Raw genomic sequence first — 18,534 nt, 5'->3', positions numbered from 1 at the left:
CCCCCCCCGAAACACTCTCATGACCCTGACGTTGGTTGCATTCTCGTGCGGAGCAGGAAAGGTCGGAGAGGTCCGCCTACAGGCGAGGACTGCATCTCTGGGGAATCATTTTACGCTGGTTTAGGTGAGCAGAACTCCACTGACGGTTAGCATAGCATGTGTTTTCGTCGTAGTAACACGGAGATAGCAGATGCAAGCCCGAGCTTGACAAACTTTGCGATGACAGATTTGGAAGCGGGCAATTGGATAGCAAATGTCGGAACGAAGATGGTCTCTGTTCATCTGTAGGAGAAGGTTTCGGCGTTAATTATAATGGATTGCTTGCGAGGATCCTCATCTATTAGGGTAGTTTTTACCTCCAATTTCATTTGTATGTCTTGAATCTAGTGTTTAATGCCCCGTCTTGCTTTTGTGAACGCTGCCCACGTCAGTATTTGGCCTGATAGTATAGAGGAGCTGCATTGCATCACAGCTTTGGCACATGCCAGGCTCGCCTATTCGCTTATCCCAAGCCAAGGCTGTGGACGACACAGATTGGGAAGAGAGTGCATATGCCGTTGACTGAAGCGACGATCGAGTCGTACTTGCATGTCTCAAAATGTCGCGAGGGCATGTGTAAGTGCAACGACAAACAACGACATGCGCTGACATGATCAGAATCACTACGCAGGCTTCTGGACGATTCTTCAACGAAGCTGAGCACATCTCTATCCTTGAGCTGCAGAGATAAAAGGTTGGGCGCTTCTTCAGCAGTAGAGCTTCAGGAAAACCACCCCTTCGTCAGCCATTTACATCGCAACACAGCTCTTCGGACCAATCTTTCCATTCTCTACCCTCCGCCTGCAAGGATGCTGCTCTTCCAGGCCACCACCGCTCTGCTCGCCGCCAACCTCCCCATCACTGTCCACGCCCTCGTCCCGCGAGGGGCCATCTGCACCGAGGGCTCCCAGCTCATCTGCTACGACGACGACGACGATGAGGCGTCATCATGATCCTCGCAGAGCGGCCTCCTCCTCGATCGAGCCCACGTCCAGTACGTCGCCGACTACCTGCGGTGGCTCGGCAACTCCTCCGACGACGATGAGGGGGCGCGATTCTGGACGATGCCGGCCGAGACCGCCGGCTGCGCGGGAGTGGACGCTGCCGGTGCCGGACGCCGGGCCGGTGCTGCCGCTGGCCAAGCACGTCAAGCCGTGGCTCGACTCGTCGGTGCTGTTCGCGGGACCTGGCGGCGGCGATTGACGGCGAGGGCGGGCTGTTGAGGGGTTGCGAGGGCGGTGGTGCCGGGGGGCTAGGTGGGCGCGAAGGCGGACGCGGAGAATCCGCTGTACAAGACGGAGCAGCATAGGAAGAGCGTCGCGAAGCCGGAAGGTATACTGGTGAAGCTGGTGAGGGCGCCGCCGCCAAAGCATTTGGGGGGGGTTAGGGGCTGGAAAGCATGTCTGATACTTGCGGGGTCGTTGGGATTTACGGAGGAAGCGGGTTTGTCGTGGTAGGATGGGGGGGGGGGGGGGGTCCGGACGGGCTGGTGGTGCTTGTGAGGAGCAGTTTCCAGTGGCCTGCGCCGGCTCCAGACCTGGCTTTGCAAGTTTGGGTATGAAGCGAGGTTTACAAGGACAGGGATGAGAATAATAATACTTGGCCAGAAACCGAGAGTCGTCGGTGATGCATAGTAGCATCCTCTTGATTGATAGTTATTTGTCTCGACTACAAGTCGGTCGGTCGTCTTGTTTGTCAACGGTGGAACAGGTGTCAGCATCCGCTCAGCTCAGCTCGGCGCAAAGCAGCTTGGTGAAACATGTTTGGATTCAATACATGACAGTCAAGCTGATGCATCGCGTTCTCGAGCGTGGGCCTGATTCTGGGGGCAGGTTATGGTGTGCACCATGATGACAGCCGGCCGTATAGCTCCTTCTCGCTGTCGGAGGCGGACCCAATCACGATGACGACCATGTCAGCGCAGCATGGACCATGTATCATCAGTCAGTAAGACATCGCCAGCGATGTCGCTTAATAACTGGCTGCACTTCACGGCGTAGGAACGAGGCATAGCGATTACTGCACTCCTTATAAGTCCATAGCTGCAATGGCTGTCTATGTTTAGTCCCTATGTCGCGGTCTATAGGGTAGGCCGCTGGACTAGTGGGGACGAATGCAACTTTTTGCCATTTGCCGAGCGGGCTTGGCGGCTGAGACTTGATAGGATAAGGAAAAAGGAAATAGGAAACAGGAAAAGGATGCCGAGACGGACATGAGAGAACTCGTTACACTGGGCAGATTCTGGCAGGAACACGGCAGACAGTTGACAGGCTGCAGGGTCAGGCTCGGGCGCGGTGACAGAGGGAATATCCGAGGTCCATCTGCCTGCCTCCCTACTCACCAAGTTACTGTAGTTACTACAGCTATGTGTATGTACTAGATCCGTATGCTCACCGTAACTACTGGTACCGGGTAGGGCTACGTGTCAGTCGTGCCATGAGGGCGGCCAGAGCCTGAATCAGGCCAGCGAGCGACCCAGACTCTCGGGACGCATGTGCTAGCTTCCGCGGGCTCCATATTTTGCTGCTTTCTCCCAGGTGCTTCTTCTCCTTTCCTCTTGCATTTTTCTTTGCATTTTTCATTCTCATAATTTTTCTTGCTGTCCTATGAGAGGGGAGGGGGGCGATGGTGCGAGTCCCCAGCGCACGAGCTGGGCGGGCGATTTTGTCGGCCTGGCCCTGTGCCCTCGGCAACTAACTGCTGTTGGTACCGCGTTGTTTGTTGTGCTGTGATTAGGACTTTATTAGATGCTGGCTCTGGTTTTGGTCTCGCATCTCGTGACGACAGTTTTTAGCTTCTCAACAAAAAATGCTGGAAGGTTGTTCTGAAATGGCATCACGAGACCTCCCTCTTTCCGGTGTCGGCGTAAGGAGGGTCTTTGATTTATTATAGCAAGCTAGGAATGGCGCATCACGGGCCAGGCTTTGAAAAATAGGAAAATGACCGTGCTTTCTTTAATTTTCAAGGGTTAAATAAAAAAAATATCAGTAAACTCGGGTAATATGGAAGCGGTGGTGCGCTGTAGGTAGTTACCCAAGGCCCTTGTGACAGTTGGCACAGTTAGACCTGCCTGGGTATTAACTACTGGCGCAGATTCAAGAAGCAACACACGGCCAGCTAAGGATAGAGCAGTTATTGCTTACCACATAAATTGAAGCCCAAGACGGCAACGACGGACGGATGGGCGAGGCGAGGCGACCGCCGAAGGCCACTAGAAGGATCAATATGTGGGTAGCGTCTGGGGTACTATGTATCACTGTCGGTACGGATACGGGCGCTGAAAAGGGACAAGCTGCCGGCAAGTCGACGACCCAGAATTCAGGTTCCATTGCTATAAGTATTAATGTGTACATAGGTATAGGATACTTGGCGTAGAATAGTGCTAGCTGGGCGAGGCAGGTAGTCGAGACTTTGTTCTCATTTCAATCAACACTGTGTGCAGGTAACAAAGGTGACAGGTAGCCCAACAGTAAGTCCTTCTGTCTGTTTCCAGGACGGCTCAACGCACCCAACCTTTTCCCCGTGTTACTTGGTTTTTGGTGTTTCCGCGGCGGCCGCACGCTCTCAGTCACGTCGTAGACCAGGCTTATGTGTTGCAACTTCGTATGTGCGTTGCGTTGTGTCATCAATGCCGTCTCTGTGTGGCTCGCGCTCTGCTTTGGGTGGCTCGTTGCCAGCAAGTTGAGTGGCTGACCAGGATTAAAACGGGTGGACGCAGGTTCTGGAACAACAAAGACGTGCACGCTTGTGAGTGGCTCTTTTTTCACTCTTTTTATGCGCGGGTTTAGGTTTCCGTTTTGATCATCTTCCATTTACGTCTTTGTGATTCGCTGCCCGCCGGTTTAGGCTGCCTGTGTGCCTTGTTCAGGCACGCGCCTGCAGCATTTATGACAGAAATCGTAGACAGTGTGCCTAATTCTTTTTTATTTTTAATTTAGAAAAAAGAAACCACAATAAAACATCAAGATCCGTTCCGGACATTGTATGCGAAACGCCAGATCATAGTCTGGTTGCGGCCCGAAGGGGTGGGTGGTGGAGGGAGACAGTGGCGATTCCTGTCCTGTGATATTACTTCGCCCTGGAAAATTAGTAAAAAAAAAAAAAAATACTGCAAGGGAGCGAGTCGTGAGACGTAGGACTTGCGCAGGCAGTTGATGCCGAGACTTTTCTTCTTCCCCTCGACTCTCTTTCTGCGACAACAGTGACGACTCGCAATGCTGGTCTCGGCCCTGGTTAGCCCTGAGCAATCCTCACGGGCGTGGCCCCGATGTACACTTGTGCGCATGTGCCAGGGCATCTGGTACCTTGGCTGGCGAGACAAGGTGGCGTCTCAACCCTTGTATGGTGCCAGGCACATTGCCACAAGCAGGCGACAGGCGACTGCGGCGCAGCGGTGGCAGTCATATGTACATACATACATACTTCGTACCTCGTAGTTACGGATTACCGGGTGGTGGAATACTTTTACTAATACAACACGGGTTCGACAATCATGCATAATAGCAAAAACAAACACCTCGACTGTTGCTGTTTTGACTGACATCCCGCAACACAACACAACACAGACTGCATGCATGCACGCACAGCAATTTAGCGACAACCTGGCTGTCACCAGTGCAAGCCACTAAAAGCCCTGTCTGTAATCCTGGGGGCCCGCGTGCTGACCTCACCACTACGACACTATTTTCCTGCCTTTTTTGGCCAAGTATTTTTTCTTGTTATTATTATTTCCTTGTATCCATCCGTACCTTTCTTTTGCTCCGTCTTCCTTGTTGCTTTTCCTGGTTGGCAGGTACCATTTCTGCAGGTCCGTCCGTCCGTCCGTCCGTCGGCTTCCCGCGCGCACTCTAATTCGTAGTTGTTGATTAATTTGGTATTTTTTTTTTCCTACTCCGTGCCATCCGATTCAAGGAAAGCTACCATTCACATTCACATCCACCCACCCTAGGTACCTATGTATGTACCTCCACGTCTTGTACTATTACGGGTACATTCTGGTACAAATCTTGGCCCGCACCGCGCTGCGCTGCGCTGCACAACCGACACCTCCATCATCACCAGCGACTGACTGGCTGCACCCACACCACACACTCTGCTGCACCTGCTGCTGTCCGTCCTGCATCCTCCCACAACAACAAATCCATCCAAGCCATCCCAAGGCTAAAATACCGCTCAACTCAGCCGAACTTGTTCATCTTCCCTCCACTCATCTCTGCCTCTCCATCTTCTCAAACAGTTGCGTTCCGACCGACTCTCTCGTGCTCGCATCCTTGCTCGAGACAGCTCACGCCTGCGTGCGTCACCTCGACCTGCCAAATCCATCAACTTGCTGCACGCAACAACACACCACGCACCACACAACGTACAAACGTATCGCCTCCCTCCCGAGTCGTCTGCACCTCTTTCGTCATCACCACCACCAACCCCGGCCGCATCCCCGACCCTGCGCCAACAACACATCCATCTGGTCTCCAGGTTGCCAGGCGCCATCCCGTTGCCACGCTTCCTCCGTTGGGCACCGAAAAACCTCCTCTGCCGCTCTCGTCGCTCGCTCTCGTCGTCGCTCGCTCTCGTCGCCGCCCGCTCGCCCGCCTGCCTTTCCGCTTGACGCAAGCCCGCCCACGATGAGCCTTGCTGCATACGTCTCCACGATCATCCATTGAGCCTCGTCATCCGCCCCTGCTGCCCCCGTGCCCCGTTGGCATGCATCAACCACAACCAATCTCGACACTATAACAGCAACTTGTACCGGCCATGGACAATCCATCTCCCCCCCCCGACGGCCCTCTGCAGCCTACCGCCACCCACGCGCCATCCACTGCCGCCCAACCTGCTAATAACCCCCCCTCTCGCATTGCCCTTCCCTCCACTTCGGCCGCCGTTGTCACCGCACCGGTATCCGCCTCAAGGGGCATCCCCCAGCCTGCGCCCGCGTCCAAGTCCTCATCAGCAGCCAGCTCCAACGGAACGACACCCAATCCTTCCCGTGACGGCTCTCCCGGTCGTCTCATTCGAAAGGCCACTTCCTCCAGTCGACTCTCTGGTAACCGCTCTCGCAAAAATAGCCAGCACGACCTCAGCCCAACTCGCACCTCCAGATCGCAACTACCGACACACACAGCCGCCGCGCGCAGTTTATCAACCTCTGCTACCCCCTCGCTGCCCCCTACCACTAAGGAACCCCAACAGGCCTCAACACCGCAGAAGAACGGCGCTGCAGCCCTCGATTCTAGGGAAGGTCCTCGATGGCCAGTTTCCCCTCGATTGCGATCTCCAGCCCCGAGCTTAAACAGGTCCGATCCTGCATCACCCAAACCTGAGCCAGATCTTCCCGCCATCAACGTCCAGCAAGCCAGCCCCGCCGTCAAACCCGTAGAGCCCCAGCCTACTATCGACAGCGACATTGAAGACCCTCAGTCTACGTCCGGCGCCCACACGCCTGTTCGCTCCGGGTTGGAAACCGTTCAGGAAGTTGCCACCCCCGTTGCCGCCCGTGGCATCCTGGACCATGTCAAGGAAAAGCTTGCCGCTGCTGACCCCCAATCTGATGGCGCCCTAAGCGATGGTGGCCGTACCATCAGAGCCCGCTCCAACCACATCCCGGACAATACCGTTGACGGTACCAACAGAGCAGACACAAGAAGAACAACCTCTGTGCCTCCGCCCCCCGTCGCTCGCCAGTCTAGTTCACTGTCGATGAAGCAGGGCAAAACCAAGACCGAAGGTTCCACCCAGAACATGACGGTCGAGACCGAGACGGTCGCCAGTATTCCCCAAGTCGCCCTCAACACGAGCTCCAAAGCTGATGGGGCAAATGGCACTCTCAAGACCAAGCAGAGCACCGAAACCATCAAGCCGAAAAAGGACAAGAAGAAGCCCTTACGAAAGCAACCCAACGTCCACACGGGAACCTCAGCCTCCAAGGCCGATAATTTTGAGGCCAAGATTGCCAGCGCCGTTGACGAAGCCAACACTTCTGACTCGGAAGAGACCTTCGTCTACGACTCGAACCCCCCGGACGGCGGCGATCGTACTGTTCGTCGATTTCACTCCCGCACGCCCAGCGCCACCTCCATGGCTAGCCAACCCCCCGACCGCCAAAACGTTCGCTCCATCTACGGTGTCATGGAGGCTGCTGTTCATCACGGCCCCGTTCCCAAGAAGAGCATGAAATTTGTCAACACGTTTAACGGCTCTGGGACAGAAAGCTTGACTCCTGGGGAAGAAGACGGTAAGGCGACCGGCCGCAGCGCTGGTGGCTCCGGCCGTGGAACCGCCAGACATCATCATCATATTGGCCGGTGGGGTCGCCAACCCAACAACAGTCACCTGTCCATCTTCGACAATGATTCGCCCTTTGCCAATACGGCAAGATCGAAGCCGTCCAATACACCACCTCGAAACTCGCCAGGCCCAACAAGCCCTCGCAACCACCATTCGCCCCGCGGCCAGCTCAGCTCCAAGCGCTCTGCCCTTCAAATGTCGTCCATCTACGACATGGACGAGAATACCGGCGCTGATGATGAGCGAACGCCCCTTATTGGAACAGCTCGCTACAGATCCGGTCGCAATAGACGAGGCCCTCACAGTCTCCGCCAGGCCGAGTCCCAGACTTATACCCGACGGTCCTCTTACTTGAACCGATTCGCGGCATGCCTCGTCCTCACCATGATGTTTCTCCTGGTAATTACTGGTGCCATTGGATTCATGTTTGCCACGTCTCAGCCCATGGCCGACATTGAGATTGTCTCGATTCAGAATGTCGTCACGAGCGAGCAAGTTCTCATATTTGATCTTTCTGTCAAGGCTCACAACCCGAATATTGTTTTGGTAACAGTCGATCAAACTGATCTGGAAATATTCGCCAAATCGGAGCACGCCGGAACAGATTCGGATTGGTGGAAAAAGCCTGGACCGGGAGATCAAATCCAGACCGATGCCAACCTTGAAAAGGATAAGAAGTCCAAGGACAAGGATGGCAAGGATGATGACGAAGATGCAGATAAGCGTCCCAACATTCTCTTGGGCCGCATCACTGAGTTTGACAGCCCCCTCATGTTTGAGGGCTCCCTTTTCCATCGGGGTAGCTCCACCTCGACTGGAGAGATGAAGCTCCAAGCGCCTGGGAACAGTACGGCGGGAGGTGTCAAGAGATGGGATCTCATTTATCAGAATGAGTTTGACCTCATCATCAAGGGTGTTTTGAAGTACACTCTGCCTCTCAGCGCCCGCGTCCGCAGCGCGACCGTCTCAGGACGTACCACAGTCAAACCCAACTCGGCCAATGATCCCCCAAGTCACCCCCCCAACTCGACCGTACCAGTCGCCCCAAAAAAATTAACCGCCCGTCTTAAGACAACGTGGACGGGCTGAACATATGTTTTCCTTTGTTATCCATCTGATTTGCGTCTTTTTTAATGAGCGTATAGTATCATGGGCAATATATTTGGCGTTGGATTGCACACAGTTCCAACAAGAGACAGGAACTCAATCACGAAAAGAAGACACGAGGATACCACCCCTGATTTAAAGCTAGACGGCGAACCGAAAAGCTTCGGCGAGGCCTGTACTAGCAGCCGACAGCACTGTTCTTAGCCATACCTTGTCTTGACTTTACACTGCAGCTGATACACGGAGAAGGCGGACTTTTTCTTCTCTTGAGACCTGAAAAGAAAAGCGAATATCTTTTTCTTTGCTTTATGATAGACGGGTGGAATTGCACTTATACCCCCTTTTATGTAATTGTAACGGCTTTACGACATACACAAACAAAACACAGAGACGCACATACCTACATACTAAGAGAACTGATATGGTGGGAAGTACAGATGATGATTTATGTGACAGGACCAATCAACACAACATTGACAGCCCGTGTCAAGTGATGCTGCTCTTTGTAAGCCATGTCAAGCTACATGTCATGGTGTACCTTTAAGGAAAATGTACAATGGCCCCATTCGGACCAGGAGACTCTGCGCCGGAGTTACTTGCTCGGCAACGGGCGGCGGTCGATGAACTTGTCCTGCGCCGCCTTTTTCCGGGCAGCCTTTTCCTGGGCGGCCTTTTTCCGGGCGGCCTTTTCCTGTGCAGCCTTTTCCTGGGCCTCCCTCTCCAGCTCCTCGTCCGGTCCGGGCCCCTCAAACGTGCCCTCGACGTAGTTGATGCGCACGTCGACGTACACCTCCGCCATGCGCTCCACCTGCATCGGCGTGAACTCGTACAGGCATGCGTCGTACGAGTAGTCCATGTAGTTGTGGATGGGGTCCGGGCCGGGCATCGACCAGGTGTTCTCGGCCTCGATGCTTCCCGTGCACGTGTCCCGGCCCTGCCTCGCGGCGTTAGCAGAAGAAACAGTATAGGCTGAAGAGAAGAGTGTCCCCGGGTGGGGGAGGGGAGGGGGTGCTCACAATCTCGCAACCGGTCGCCGAGGTGCCCTCGGCGGGGGTGTCGTACATGTAGTCGCCGGGCCCGCGACAGCCGGCCAGCGGGTCCTCGTCGTCCGCATCATCGGGGGCCTCGAAGGTGTGAAGCAGGCTGAGCCAGTGCCCGACCTCGTGGACGAGCGTCATGCCGCGGTTGAACGGCGGCTTGTCCACGCCGGGCAGCGTAGCGGAGTCGACGACGACGCCGTCCCTAGCAAAGGCGGCCTTGCTGGCTCTTCCTGGGAAGGTGCTGATGCGGGAATTGGTTAATAGACATGCAATGCAGAATGGAGTTCATGAATGTGCATGCAGCAAGAGGGGCACTCACGCGTAGCCGACAATGCTTCCAGCTTCGGCGTCAGGGGCGATGGGCGTGACGTAGACGTTGAGCGTGGCGTAGTCGCCCCGGCGCAGCGCCGTCTTCATGGCCTTTTCGGCGTCGCCGAGGATTTCGAGGTCGCGCCACTGGGGAGCGGGCACGAAGGCGGTGTCGTTGAGGACGAAGGAGAAGCCGGCTGGTGCGTAGGCGGTGTTGAGGGCAGCGAGCTGTTGAACAAGCAGTGTGGTTAGCTTGAAAGGAGGAGGAGGAGAAGGAGGAGAAGGAGGAGGAGGAGAAGGAGGAGGAGGAGAAGGAGGGGGATAGTGGTTATGGAAGGGGAAACTGTTCATAGAAAACGTACCTGGTCTTCGACGGCCTTGGGCGACACGACGGTTTGCATACGAGGGTACGTCAAGTTACCGACGGTCACCGTTCCGTTGCAGAACCCGGGCGTCGTCTGATTGCCGCAGGTGATGACGTGGAAGAAGGTCGGGATCTGGAACGGCTCGCCGGCAGGCCGGCGGTATTGGTCCCGGCGCCTGGTGCCGTTGTTGGCGGCGAGGGAGGCGTGCAGGGCCTTGATGTCGGCGTTAGGCTTGGTGCCGCACTGATGGGCGGATGCCAGGGCGAAGAGCCCGCCGAGGAGAGCAAATGAGAGTTTCATTTTCCAAAAGAAGAGGAGAAAGAGGTAGAAATGGGCGATGGGAATGTACACTTTGGATAGAGAGCATGGAATGGTTCGCTCTTTCAAGGGCAAGAGCCCGTCCTTTATAGACTTGGGCATCACAAAAGCTCAACCCAAGCAAGGCTTACAGCGAAGAAAGGCTTACAGCCAGGCAAAGCCTATACCTCTCGGTATCAATTCCATCTCCCTATGACGCGGGCTTCACGTGCACCTTCATTTCCGTTATAGCCAAGCAAAGCTTAACCTCTCGGGGTCAGTTCCATATCCTCACGACGCAGGATTCATGCCCATCTTCATTTCCGTTATTCCGAAATTCATAGCAGTGTATCAGTTATACCAAAGGAAAGCGACTTCGCCGCAAGTTGGCCCATATCCAGCAAGTGGTCCATCTCCGAAAAGAGCCTTTACGATGGGAAATGGGGGCGAAGCGGATGAAGTAGGCCCACACGGTCCCGGCAGGGCTGACTCTTCCGGGCATAACTTGTGAAGAGGGAGGCCGTTTTTTTTCTTGGGTGCCATCAAAGGCCGAGGCGGTGTCGAGCCGCGCCGGGCTGACAAGCCAATTGCCGAGGAGGTCTTGGTTGAAGAAGGAGAAATGGAGCAAAGAAGGCTGGGCGCTCATACTTGTTACAACCAACAAGAGCACAGCCACGGCGGCAAGGTGAGTCGACGGGCAGGGACAGGGGAGATGGCGTAGCGTCGTTTAAGCCGGCGTTTATAAAACTAGAAGGTTAAGAACAAGCATGATCAACCCACATCTTCGAGAAGGCGGTAAACTCGCGGCTGCTGGTCTAGTTCGCCGAAAGGACGGCGTCTAGATTGCATAGGGGCTGGGGAAGACGAAAAAAAAAAATATGGGAATGGGTAATTGAGTGTTTCAAAAACGGATAGTGCTAATGAACTCCCAAATCACACTCTTGTTATCGGCCCATTCTGAATAATAAGTCTGGGGCCGGTCGTGGGGACAAGGAGATCGCCGATTGAAGGAAGAGTGAGTTGGCGAGGCTGTTTTGTCAACCCTCACAATCTTTAGAGGAAAAACGAAATCAAGGGGAGTTTCAAATTTCCGAGAACGCACGGCAACGCCTTGCTATAGCTTGCCGTGGGAGATGAAGCTGGATCGTGGTTGGAACTGGTAGTGCTCAAGGGTTAAAAAAACGAGTAACGGCATTTCTTTGCTAGGCATACCATCTCCGCTCTCGGACCGCAATAGTGGAAGCATTCCTCATCATGGAATGCACACAAACGGTTCCCTGAAGCAATCTTCCCAGGCAGTCTTTCCCTCGGCCCAAATCTGCTCCATCTTCCTCGCGCATCGCGAGAACTCTACAAACATATTCCGACTACGAGCGCCGGTCTCGAAGCAGCACGCGACAAATACTCGCTCCTGAGCATCCCCGTCGGCCGCGGCGACGCCGGCCACGATCAAGGGCCACAGCAGGGTGCAGTGGTTGTTGATCTTCTCCCATATCGCGCCTAGCAGCGCAAAGAGCTTCTTCCGAAGCGTCCGGAGCGGAAATTTCACGGACCGAGCGGCTGGAAGGGCCAGGGCGCCGTACAAGTGCGCGGCCACCCGGAATATGAGAACAGTCGCAGCGACGAGCGGGTAGTCGCCGAGGCCGTGCTCTCGGGCCCAGGCCTCCGGGTCGAGGGCGCTGAGCTTGGTCAGGTTGGCGTGCGCCGCGTCGCAGATTACAGATTCTGCGACGGAGTCAGAGGTCGCCGCCTGAATGCGTAGCTGCGTGAAGCCCGCAATGGCGATGAAGATGTCTGCTGGTATCGGCGGCTGGATGATGATGCCGCTCTGAATGATGGTCGTCATCTGCCCATCCGTATAGACGACCAACCCGCGAACCTGCTTACTGATAGGACTTGTAGTGTTGCACATGATGGAAGCTCTAATCATGCCATCAATATTGTTAGCGAATGAGCATGTGATTGTATTAAAGAGTCCATAGTCGCAGAGAAGATTAGCGGTGTTGGGAGAGGGACTTGCAGTAGCATGTGCTTGAGGTCCTTCATCACGTAGGCCGATAAAGAAGGCGGAAATCCGACCACCGCGTCGAGTCCACCGAGCTTGTCCACGTATGCAAAGCCGCCGTTGAGGTGCGCCTGCCACAACGGCTCGTCGGCCTTGATGTCCATGCAGAAGAGGGCGAATATGCAGTACAGGGCACGATACTTGCCGCCGTGGCGCCCGCGATCCTGGATGCTCTCGTTGGTCACGCCGAGGAGCTCGCGGTAGTAGTGAAAGTACTTTGCCCAGGCCGGGGCCAGCGCCGGGTCCCCTCCGGGACGCGGCATCCGGCCACGGCTCGCGCACGACCACTGGATCTGCTGCGAGATCATGCTGCAAATGAAGGACACGGGCAGGTGACTCCAGGTGTCGAAGGTCCGGAGTCGGGGCTGGGGGAGGTGGGCGGACTGCGCCGGGAGGAAGTGCGTGACGTCTTGGTTCGGGTTGCGTTGGCGTTAGCACTTGGAGTTGAGAGGGTAGGGTGGGCGGTCTGATGAGTCTGCGTCTGACGAAAGATTGATGCAAACACATCAACGCAGGCGTACAGAGATTAAGGATGAGGAGGGGGGCAGTGGGTGGTCCATACAGAATCGGATCGCCTCCATATGATCCCAGTTTGGCGGTACGGTCTCAAGGCAGATGCGTTGCCGCCGGGCGCGGGCATCATAGACGGCGGTGGAACTTGTGATGCTGCTGGTGGGTATGACGATGCCGTAGCCGGCGCACGGCTTACAGAGGCGGACGCATCTACCACAGACGGGCTTGGCCTCGTCGCACCTGACGCGACCAGCTCTAGAAGGCAGTGCCGAGTCCGACCCGCGTTAGTGGCCTTCCTTATGCTAGGATGCAGGAAGAAGCTTTTTTGCAGCTTACCGGCAGGTGAAGCAGCCAGATCTAGATCGGGGGGCCCATCTCTTTTGTCGGGAAGGGCCATCAGCTGCTGCTGAGGAGGGTGCGGTGACGGCAAAGCCTGAGCCTGAGATGCGCGGTGTAGGCATTTTGGGCTGCCATCTAGGAAATATTTATGGTTATGGATGATGCCAAATCCCTGGTCTTGAAGGTGTTGGCCGTTTGCCAGGAATAAACTGTTGTGGCTGTTTGAGCTGACGTCAAGGGTGGAGTGGTCAAGTTGGAGTTGCTTACAGGCCAAGGTCAACTCGGCTCTCAGTCAGCAGGGCTTCAACTATGATAGTTTTTTCTCCGAGTTAGAAGTCTCATGGATTTCCATTTCAACGTTATTTGATTTTCCAATTTTTTTGGTTGTTCAATGCATCAGTGTGTCTGCCTCTCTGTTTTCGGCGCCACCTCAAATCACCACTGCCCTTCTTCCTAATAAAGCCACCTTCTGAAGCTGGTTAGTCTCAACGAAAGTATACCGCCAGGGTCCTGTATTTTGAATAGAAGACGGCTTAATAATTAGTATGTACCTATAGAAGGCAGAGGAATAAAGCACGCCACCACACGCGAGACCCGCCCGTGTAAGGAAGGTCGTGATTTTCAACACGGGATACAATTCCTACTTCCTTTCTCTACATTCCCCAGCATTTCGACCAACTTCATACACAATGGCCATTGAAGAGATTACCAAGTACGTGTTTGGTTTTCCGTCCAGCCCCTCACTACTACCTCAACCAGGCAGTTTTCACGTGGCGTTTTAGCTAACCAGCTCGAACACTTCCCAGCCCGGATACCTTTCGCGCCGCCCTCAAGGAGCACAAGGTGGTCGTCGCCGACTTTCACGCTCTGTGGTGTGGTGACTGCAAGATGATTGACCCCTTTTTCAAAAAGTGCGTTTACGACCGACTCCCTTACCTGGAGACTTGACAAGGGCCATCGTCGCCTGCTGTGCCCCTCATTCGTGCCCTCGTTTTTACCCCGCCATCACCCAGCCCGTTGACGTTTTTCTTCTTCCCAGACACGCCGCCGACGAAAAGTTCAAGGACGTCTACTTTTGCAAGATTGACGTCGACGTCCTCCAGGACCTCAGCAAGGAGCTCAACGTCCGTCGCATGCCCACCTTCATCCTCTTCAAGGACGGCAACCGTCTCGGCGACGTGTTTGAGCCCAATCCGCCCCAGCTGGACGCTTTCTTGGCCAAGGCTCTGTAACGAAACGGCCTCACCCGAATAATTTTCCGCCCTCTATATATATATCAGCAATTCTTGTAGATACAATTAAAAGACCACTGGAAATCAATATTTGCTTTGCTCATCGTAATTCAATGCGCACATCACGCATGAACAATGACGTGCTGCCTGCTTCCCCCACCAACCAAGCAAATTGCTAGCGCTGGCTGGCCCGCCGGCTATCGACCACCCGACCCTGACGGCCTGCTTCTCCGACGTTTTCGTTTCAAGCACCCCGCTATCGGATCTCAAAATTGACTCGCACCCGAATCCATCATATCATTTTCACCTTCTGCATATCCCATTGTTTTAAACGAAATACTTCAATCATGGCCGCCGCGAACCAAGTTTTTATTGCCGTCATCGGTAAGCTCTATCAACAGCCTGCCCCCCTTCCCCCGCATCAGTTCTAATCCGCATCTCTCCCTACTTTAGGCGCTGGCGGCGTTGGCAAGTGCTTCTTGTCGCAGCTTCAGACGCTCGCGACCCGACGACCCTCGCCCAAGCTCACTCTCTGCTACATCTCGACCAGCAAAAAGGCACTGTTCCACGACGACTATGCCGAGATCGGCATCGACACCGCCCTCGACTCGCTCGCCGCCTCGACCAAGACGCCGCCCGAGCTGTCCCAGGTCATCGAGTACCTCGCCGCCGCGCCCGCCAAGACGGTCCTGGTCGACAACACCAGCTCCCAGGACGTCGCCGACAAGTACCCGCTCGCCCTGTCCCGCGGCGTGAGCATCGTCACCCCAAACAAGAAGGCCTTTTCCGGCTCCTACCAGCTGTGGAAGGACATCTTCATCGCCGCCACCGCCTCCGGCGCCAAGGTCTACCACGAGTCCTCCGTCGGCGCCGGCTTGCCCGTCATCTCCACCCTCAAGGACCTCGTCGACACCGGCGACAAGGTCACCAAGATTGAGGGCGTTTTCAGCGGTACCATGTCCTTCCTCTTCAACTCCTTCGCCCCCACCGACGGCCAGGGTGGCAAGTGGTCCGATGAGGTCAACAAGGCCAAGGCCCTCGGCTACACTGAGCCCGACCCCCGCGACGACCTCAACGGCCTCGACGTCGCCCGCAAGCTCACCATCCTCGCCCGTCTCGCCGGCCTCCCCGTCGAGTCGCCCACCGCCTTCCCCGTCCAGAGCCTCATCCCCAAGGAGCTCGAGGCGTGCGCCAGCGGCGATGAGTTCCTCGAGAAGCTCCCCGCCTTTGATGCCCAGATGGAGGAGACCAAGGCCGCCGCCGAAAAGGCCGGCAAGGTCGTCCGCTTCGTCGGCAGCATCGACGTGGCCGCCAACGCCGTCAAGGTCGGCCTGCAGGAGTTTGACCGCTCGCACCCCATCGCCGCCCTCAAGGGAAGCGACAACATCATCAGCTTCTACACGGAGCGTTACGGCAGCAACCCGCTCATCATCCAGGGTGCCGGTGCTGGCGGTGACGTGACTGCCATGGGTGTGACGGCTGATCTCATCAAGGTGGTTTCGCAGTTTTCATAAATTAAGGGCCGCTGTGGATTGTGAATTAAGAAAAAGAAAATAGAACCATGAGCAATGAGGATATCTGAATGAAGAGCATGAAATAACATCCGCTGGTAGACGTGATTCGATATCATCTTCGCCGCGTAGCTTGTGCCCCTGATGTATCGCTTGCACTGATGGACGTGACGGTCGGAGCTGTTGGCTTAGTTTGCGTGTCCTTTGGTTGGCCATGCCCATCGGGCGAGCGATGCCACGCCATTCTCCAGCACCAGAGAATGATGTCTATGGTCAGAAAGATGACCAGAGGGAGGATAGACACGGAACCAATGAGGAGCTGCAAGTCCGCATCAGCATGGGTATTGAGAGCTGTTTGGGGGAACCTAGAGGCGCACATACACAAGTCACAGTGACGAACCGAACAACAGTTGATGAATATACGAAGAGGGCCGCGCTGTAGAGCCAGCCGGAGTCTGAAGGAGAGGGCGACATGACTGCTAATTTTGGTGTTGTTTCTGAGTTCGTCCAGGACTAGAAGTTTGGCTTGTGATGCGGCCGCCAGCTCGGATGGCTCGGTGGCGCCACCAGGGCACCCCTGACTGACTCTGTGAGGCGCTGTAGCTGTGCTGTGGCTTGCCTGCGGCAGGTGAAGATGCAGGCCGAGGCAGGGAACTCCACGCAAACGCAAAAGCAAATATGATGCAGAAATCAATAATTTCAAGTGGAGGTATGGATGCATAAAAAGATGGCCGTACCAAAAACAACAACAAGGAAGAATCCGAAAATTGCTCAAAATAGCCCTACAAGACCTTAGAAGCGACTCACTGGTAGGCTACATTCTCAGGCCACTTATTAAAGCTCCGTACCACAAGGCGCGAGCTGGTCGCAACACTGGCGCAACCAGCGCTTCACCGCCTTCCCAATTAGGATGCATTCAACCATCAAGTTGCAAAACTTCTTTCTGATGTCCACTGACAAGAACATCATTACCGCCATATAAAACCCATCAACAGCGAGGAAAGAGGAAGAAGGAAACATGCCAGGGACAGCGCAAAAAAAGGACCACCGTGCGAAATTCCACGCCGCTCGGGACAAGCACAATGTCGCACAGCTCCCCCGCAAGCGCTTCTACCGCCAACGCGCGCACGCGAATCCATTCTCAGACCATGCTTTAGAATAGTACGTGCGCCATTGCCGCTGTTGCCGCACCGTCTCATTTCTGAAGCATGTATACTGACAAATACGTAGCCCTGTATCACCAGCGGACATGGACTGGGCAAAATACTACCCCGACTATGTAGCAGACACCGACGCCGACGGGGCCAGCTCGGGTCGTCCGAGGCCGCTGAAGCAGAATGTTGAGATTGTTGACATTGGCTGCGGCTATGGTGGTCTTCTCGTTGCCCTATCACCCATCCTACCAGATAAACTCATGCTCGGTATCAACACCCACCCTACTCAACCCCCCTCCCTTCACCTTCATGCTGACGCTTGACTTCCTCCCCACGCACAAGGCCTCGAGATTCGCTCACAAGTCACCGCGTTCGTCCAAGAGCGCATCTACGCCCTGCGCAAGCAGCACCAAGACAAGAGCGGCAGCGGCAACGGCGGCACCTACCAAAACGCCGCGTGCATCCGCGCCAACTCGATGAAGTTCCTGCCCAACTTCTTCCGCAAGGCGCAGCTCTCCAAGATCTTCATCTGCTTCCCCGACCCGCACTTCAAGGCGCGCAAGCACAAGGCGCGCATCGTCTCGGCCACGCTCAACTCCGAGTACGCGTTCGCGCTGCGGCCCGGCGGCCTCGTCTACACCATCACCGACGTCGAGGCGCTGCACGGCTGGATGGTGGAGCACTTTGAGGCGCACCCGGCGTTCGAGCGCGTCCCGGAGGAGGAGGCCGAGGCGGATCCGTGCGTGGCGGTCATGAGGGCGGAGACGGAGGAGGGGAAGAAGGTGGCGAGGAACAACGGACTCAAGCTCGTGGCCGTGTTCCGGCGCAGGGAGGATCCGCCCTGGTGAGAGAAGAAGGAAGGCGGGCGAGAGTTTGCATGCATCTAGGATACAGAACTGGCGTTGAAAATTGGGGAAGGGGTCATGAATATACAAGACAATTTTATGAAGCGAAAGCAAATGTACCATTTCGGACAACGAGGAGAGGTGAAGTGGGAAAGGTCCATCGCCGCCGTCTGCTACATCGTGCTCATCACCCTCTTGGCAGACGGGACCCTCACTGCAACGAAACGACCAACCGACGGCGCGAGCTTTTCGAACCCAAATCACCAGAATACTCGGCTTCTCTGTCTGGATTCCAGAAAGCTTGGAGCGCTGGTCGGAAACAGACGAGACGACCCGTGATGGAAAGGCCCTGCGCCAGGTGAAAGTGAGCTCAAGCGGGTGTAATTCTGTCGCCGCCTACCATCGACTCTAAGATCTCTATCCTCATCTGACTG

At 55.5% G+C, this 18,534-nt stretch overlaps 7 protein-coding genes across 7 annotated transcripts; 5 read left to right on the top strand and 2 right to left on the bottom strand.

Moving 5' to 3' along the window:
* Positions 1–848: 848 nt before the first annotated feature.
* On the top strand, positions 849–1,242 carry ISF_04830 (hypothetical protein; the record flags this gene model as incomplete). The annotated part of the gene is made up of 2 exons (XM_018848435.1): positions 849–982; positions 1,035–1,242. The coding sequence occupies 2 exons, from the start codon at positions 849–851 to the stop codon at positions 1,240–1,242; spliced, it is 342 nt and encodes a 113-aa protein (XP_018704161.1).
* Positions 1,243–5,793: 4,551 nt separating this feature from the next.
* Positions 5,794–8,412, top strand: ISF_04829 (hypothetical protein; the record flags this gene model as incomplete). Its single annotated transcript, XM_018848434.1, has 1 exon — positions 5,794–8,412. The coding sequence occupies one exon, from the start codon at positions 5,794–5,796 to the stop codon at positions 8,410–8,412; it is 2,619 nt and encodes an 872-aa protein (XP_018704160.1).
* Positions 8,413–9,022: 610 nt separating this feature from the next.
* ISF_04828 (metalloprotease MEP1-like protein) lies at positions 9,023–10,444 on the bottom strand (the record flags this gene model as incomplete). Its single annotated transcript, XM_018848433.1, has 4 exons — positions 9,023–9,364; positions 9,447–9,711; positions 9,790–10,007; positions 10,142–10,444. 4 exons carry the CDS (start codon positions 10,442–10,444, stop codon positions 9,023–9,025), a joined length of 1,128 nt encoding a protein of 375 aa, XP_018704159.1.
* Positions 10,445–11,693: 1,249 nt separating this feature from the next.
* ISF_04827 (C6 finger domain protein) lies at positions 11,694–13,480 on the bottom strand (the record flags this gene model as incomplete). Its single annotated transcript, XM_018848432.1, has 4 exons — positions 11,694–12,320; positions 12,458–12,915; positions 13,069–13,274; positions 13,356–13,480. 4 exons carry the CDS (start codon positions 13,478–13,480, stop codon positions 11,694–11,696), a joined length of 1,416 nt encoding a protein of 471 aa, XP_018704158.1.
* A 567-nt stretch (positions 13,481–14,047) lies between these two features.
* ISF_04826 (thioredoxin) lies at positions 14,048–14,590 on the top strand (the record flags this gene model as incomplete). Its single annotated transcript, XM_018848431.1, has 3 exons — positions 14,048–14,070; positions 14,165–14,269; positions 14,398–14,590. 3 exons carry the CDS (start codon positions 14,048–14,050, stop codon positions 14,588–14,590), a joined length of 321 nt encoding a protein of 106 aa, XP_018704157.1.
* A 347-nt stretch (positions 14,591–14,937) lies between these two features.
* ISF_04825 (homoserine dehydrogenase) lies at positions 14,938–16,104 on the top strand (the record flags this gene model as incomplete). Its single annotated transcript, XM_018848430.1, has 2 exons — positions 14,938–14,974; positions 15,044–16,104. The coding sequence occupies 2 exons, from the start codon at positions 14,938–14,940 to the stop codon at positions 16,102–16,104; spliced, it is 1,098 nt and encodes a 365-aa protein (XP_018704156.1).
* Positions 16,105–17,119: 1,015 nt separating this feature from the next.
* On the top strand, positions 17,120–18,103 carry ISF_04824 (tRNA methyltransferase; the record flags this gene model as incomplete). Its single annotated transcript, XM_018848429.1, has 3 exons — positions 17,120–17,262; positions 17,332–17,522; positions 17,598–18,103. 3 exons carry the CDS (start codon positions 17,120–17,122, stop codon positions 18,101–18,103), a joined length of 840 nt encoding a protein of 279 aa, XP_018704155.1.
* Between the last annotated feature and the right edge of the window lie 431 nt (positions 18,104–18,534).

The sequence above is a fragment of the Cordyceps fumosorosea genome, assembly GCF_001636725.1.
Source record: "Cordyceps fumosorosea ARSEF 2679 chromosome Unknown scaffold_11, whole genome shotgun sequence".
Classification (NCBI taxonomy): domain Eukaryota; kingdom Fungi; phylum Ascomycota; class Sordariomycetes; order Hypocreales; family Cordycipitaceae; genus Cordyceps; species Cordyceps fumosorosea.
The sequence above is the reverse complement of the archived record's forward strand: the minus strand, read 5'-3'. Positions and strand labels throughout refer to the sequence as shown.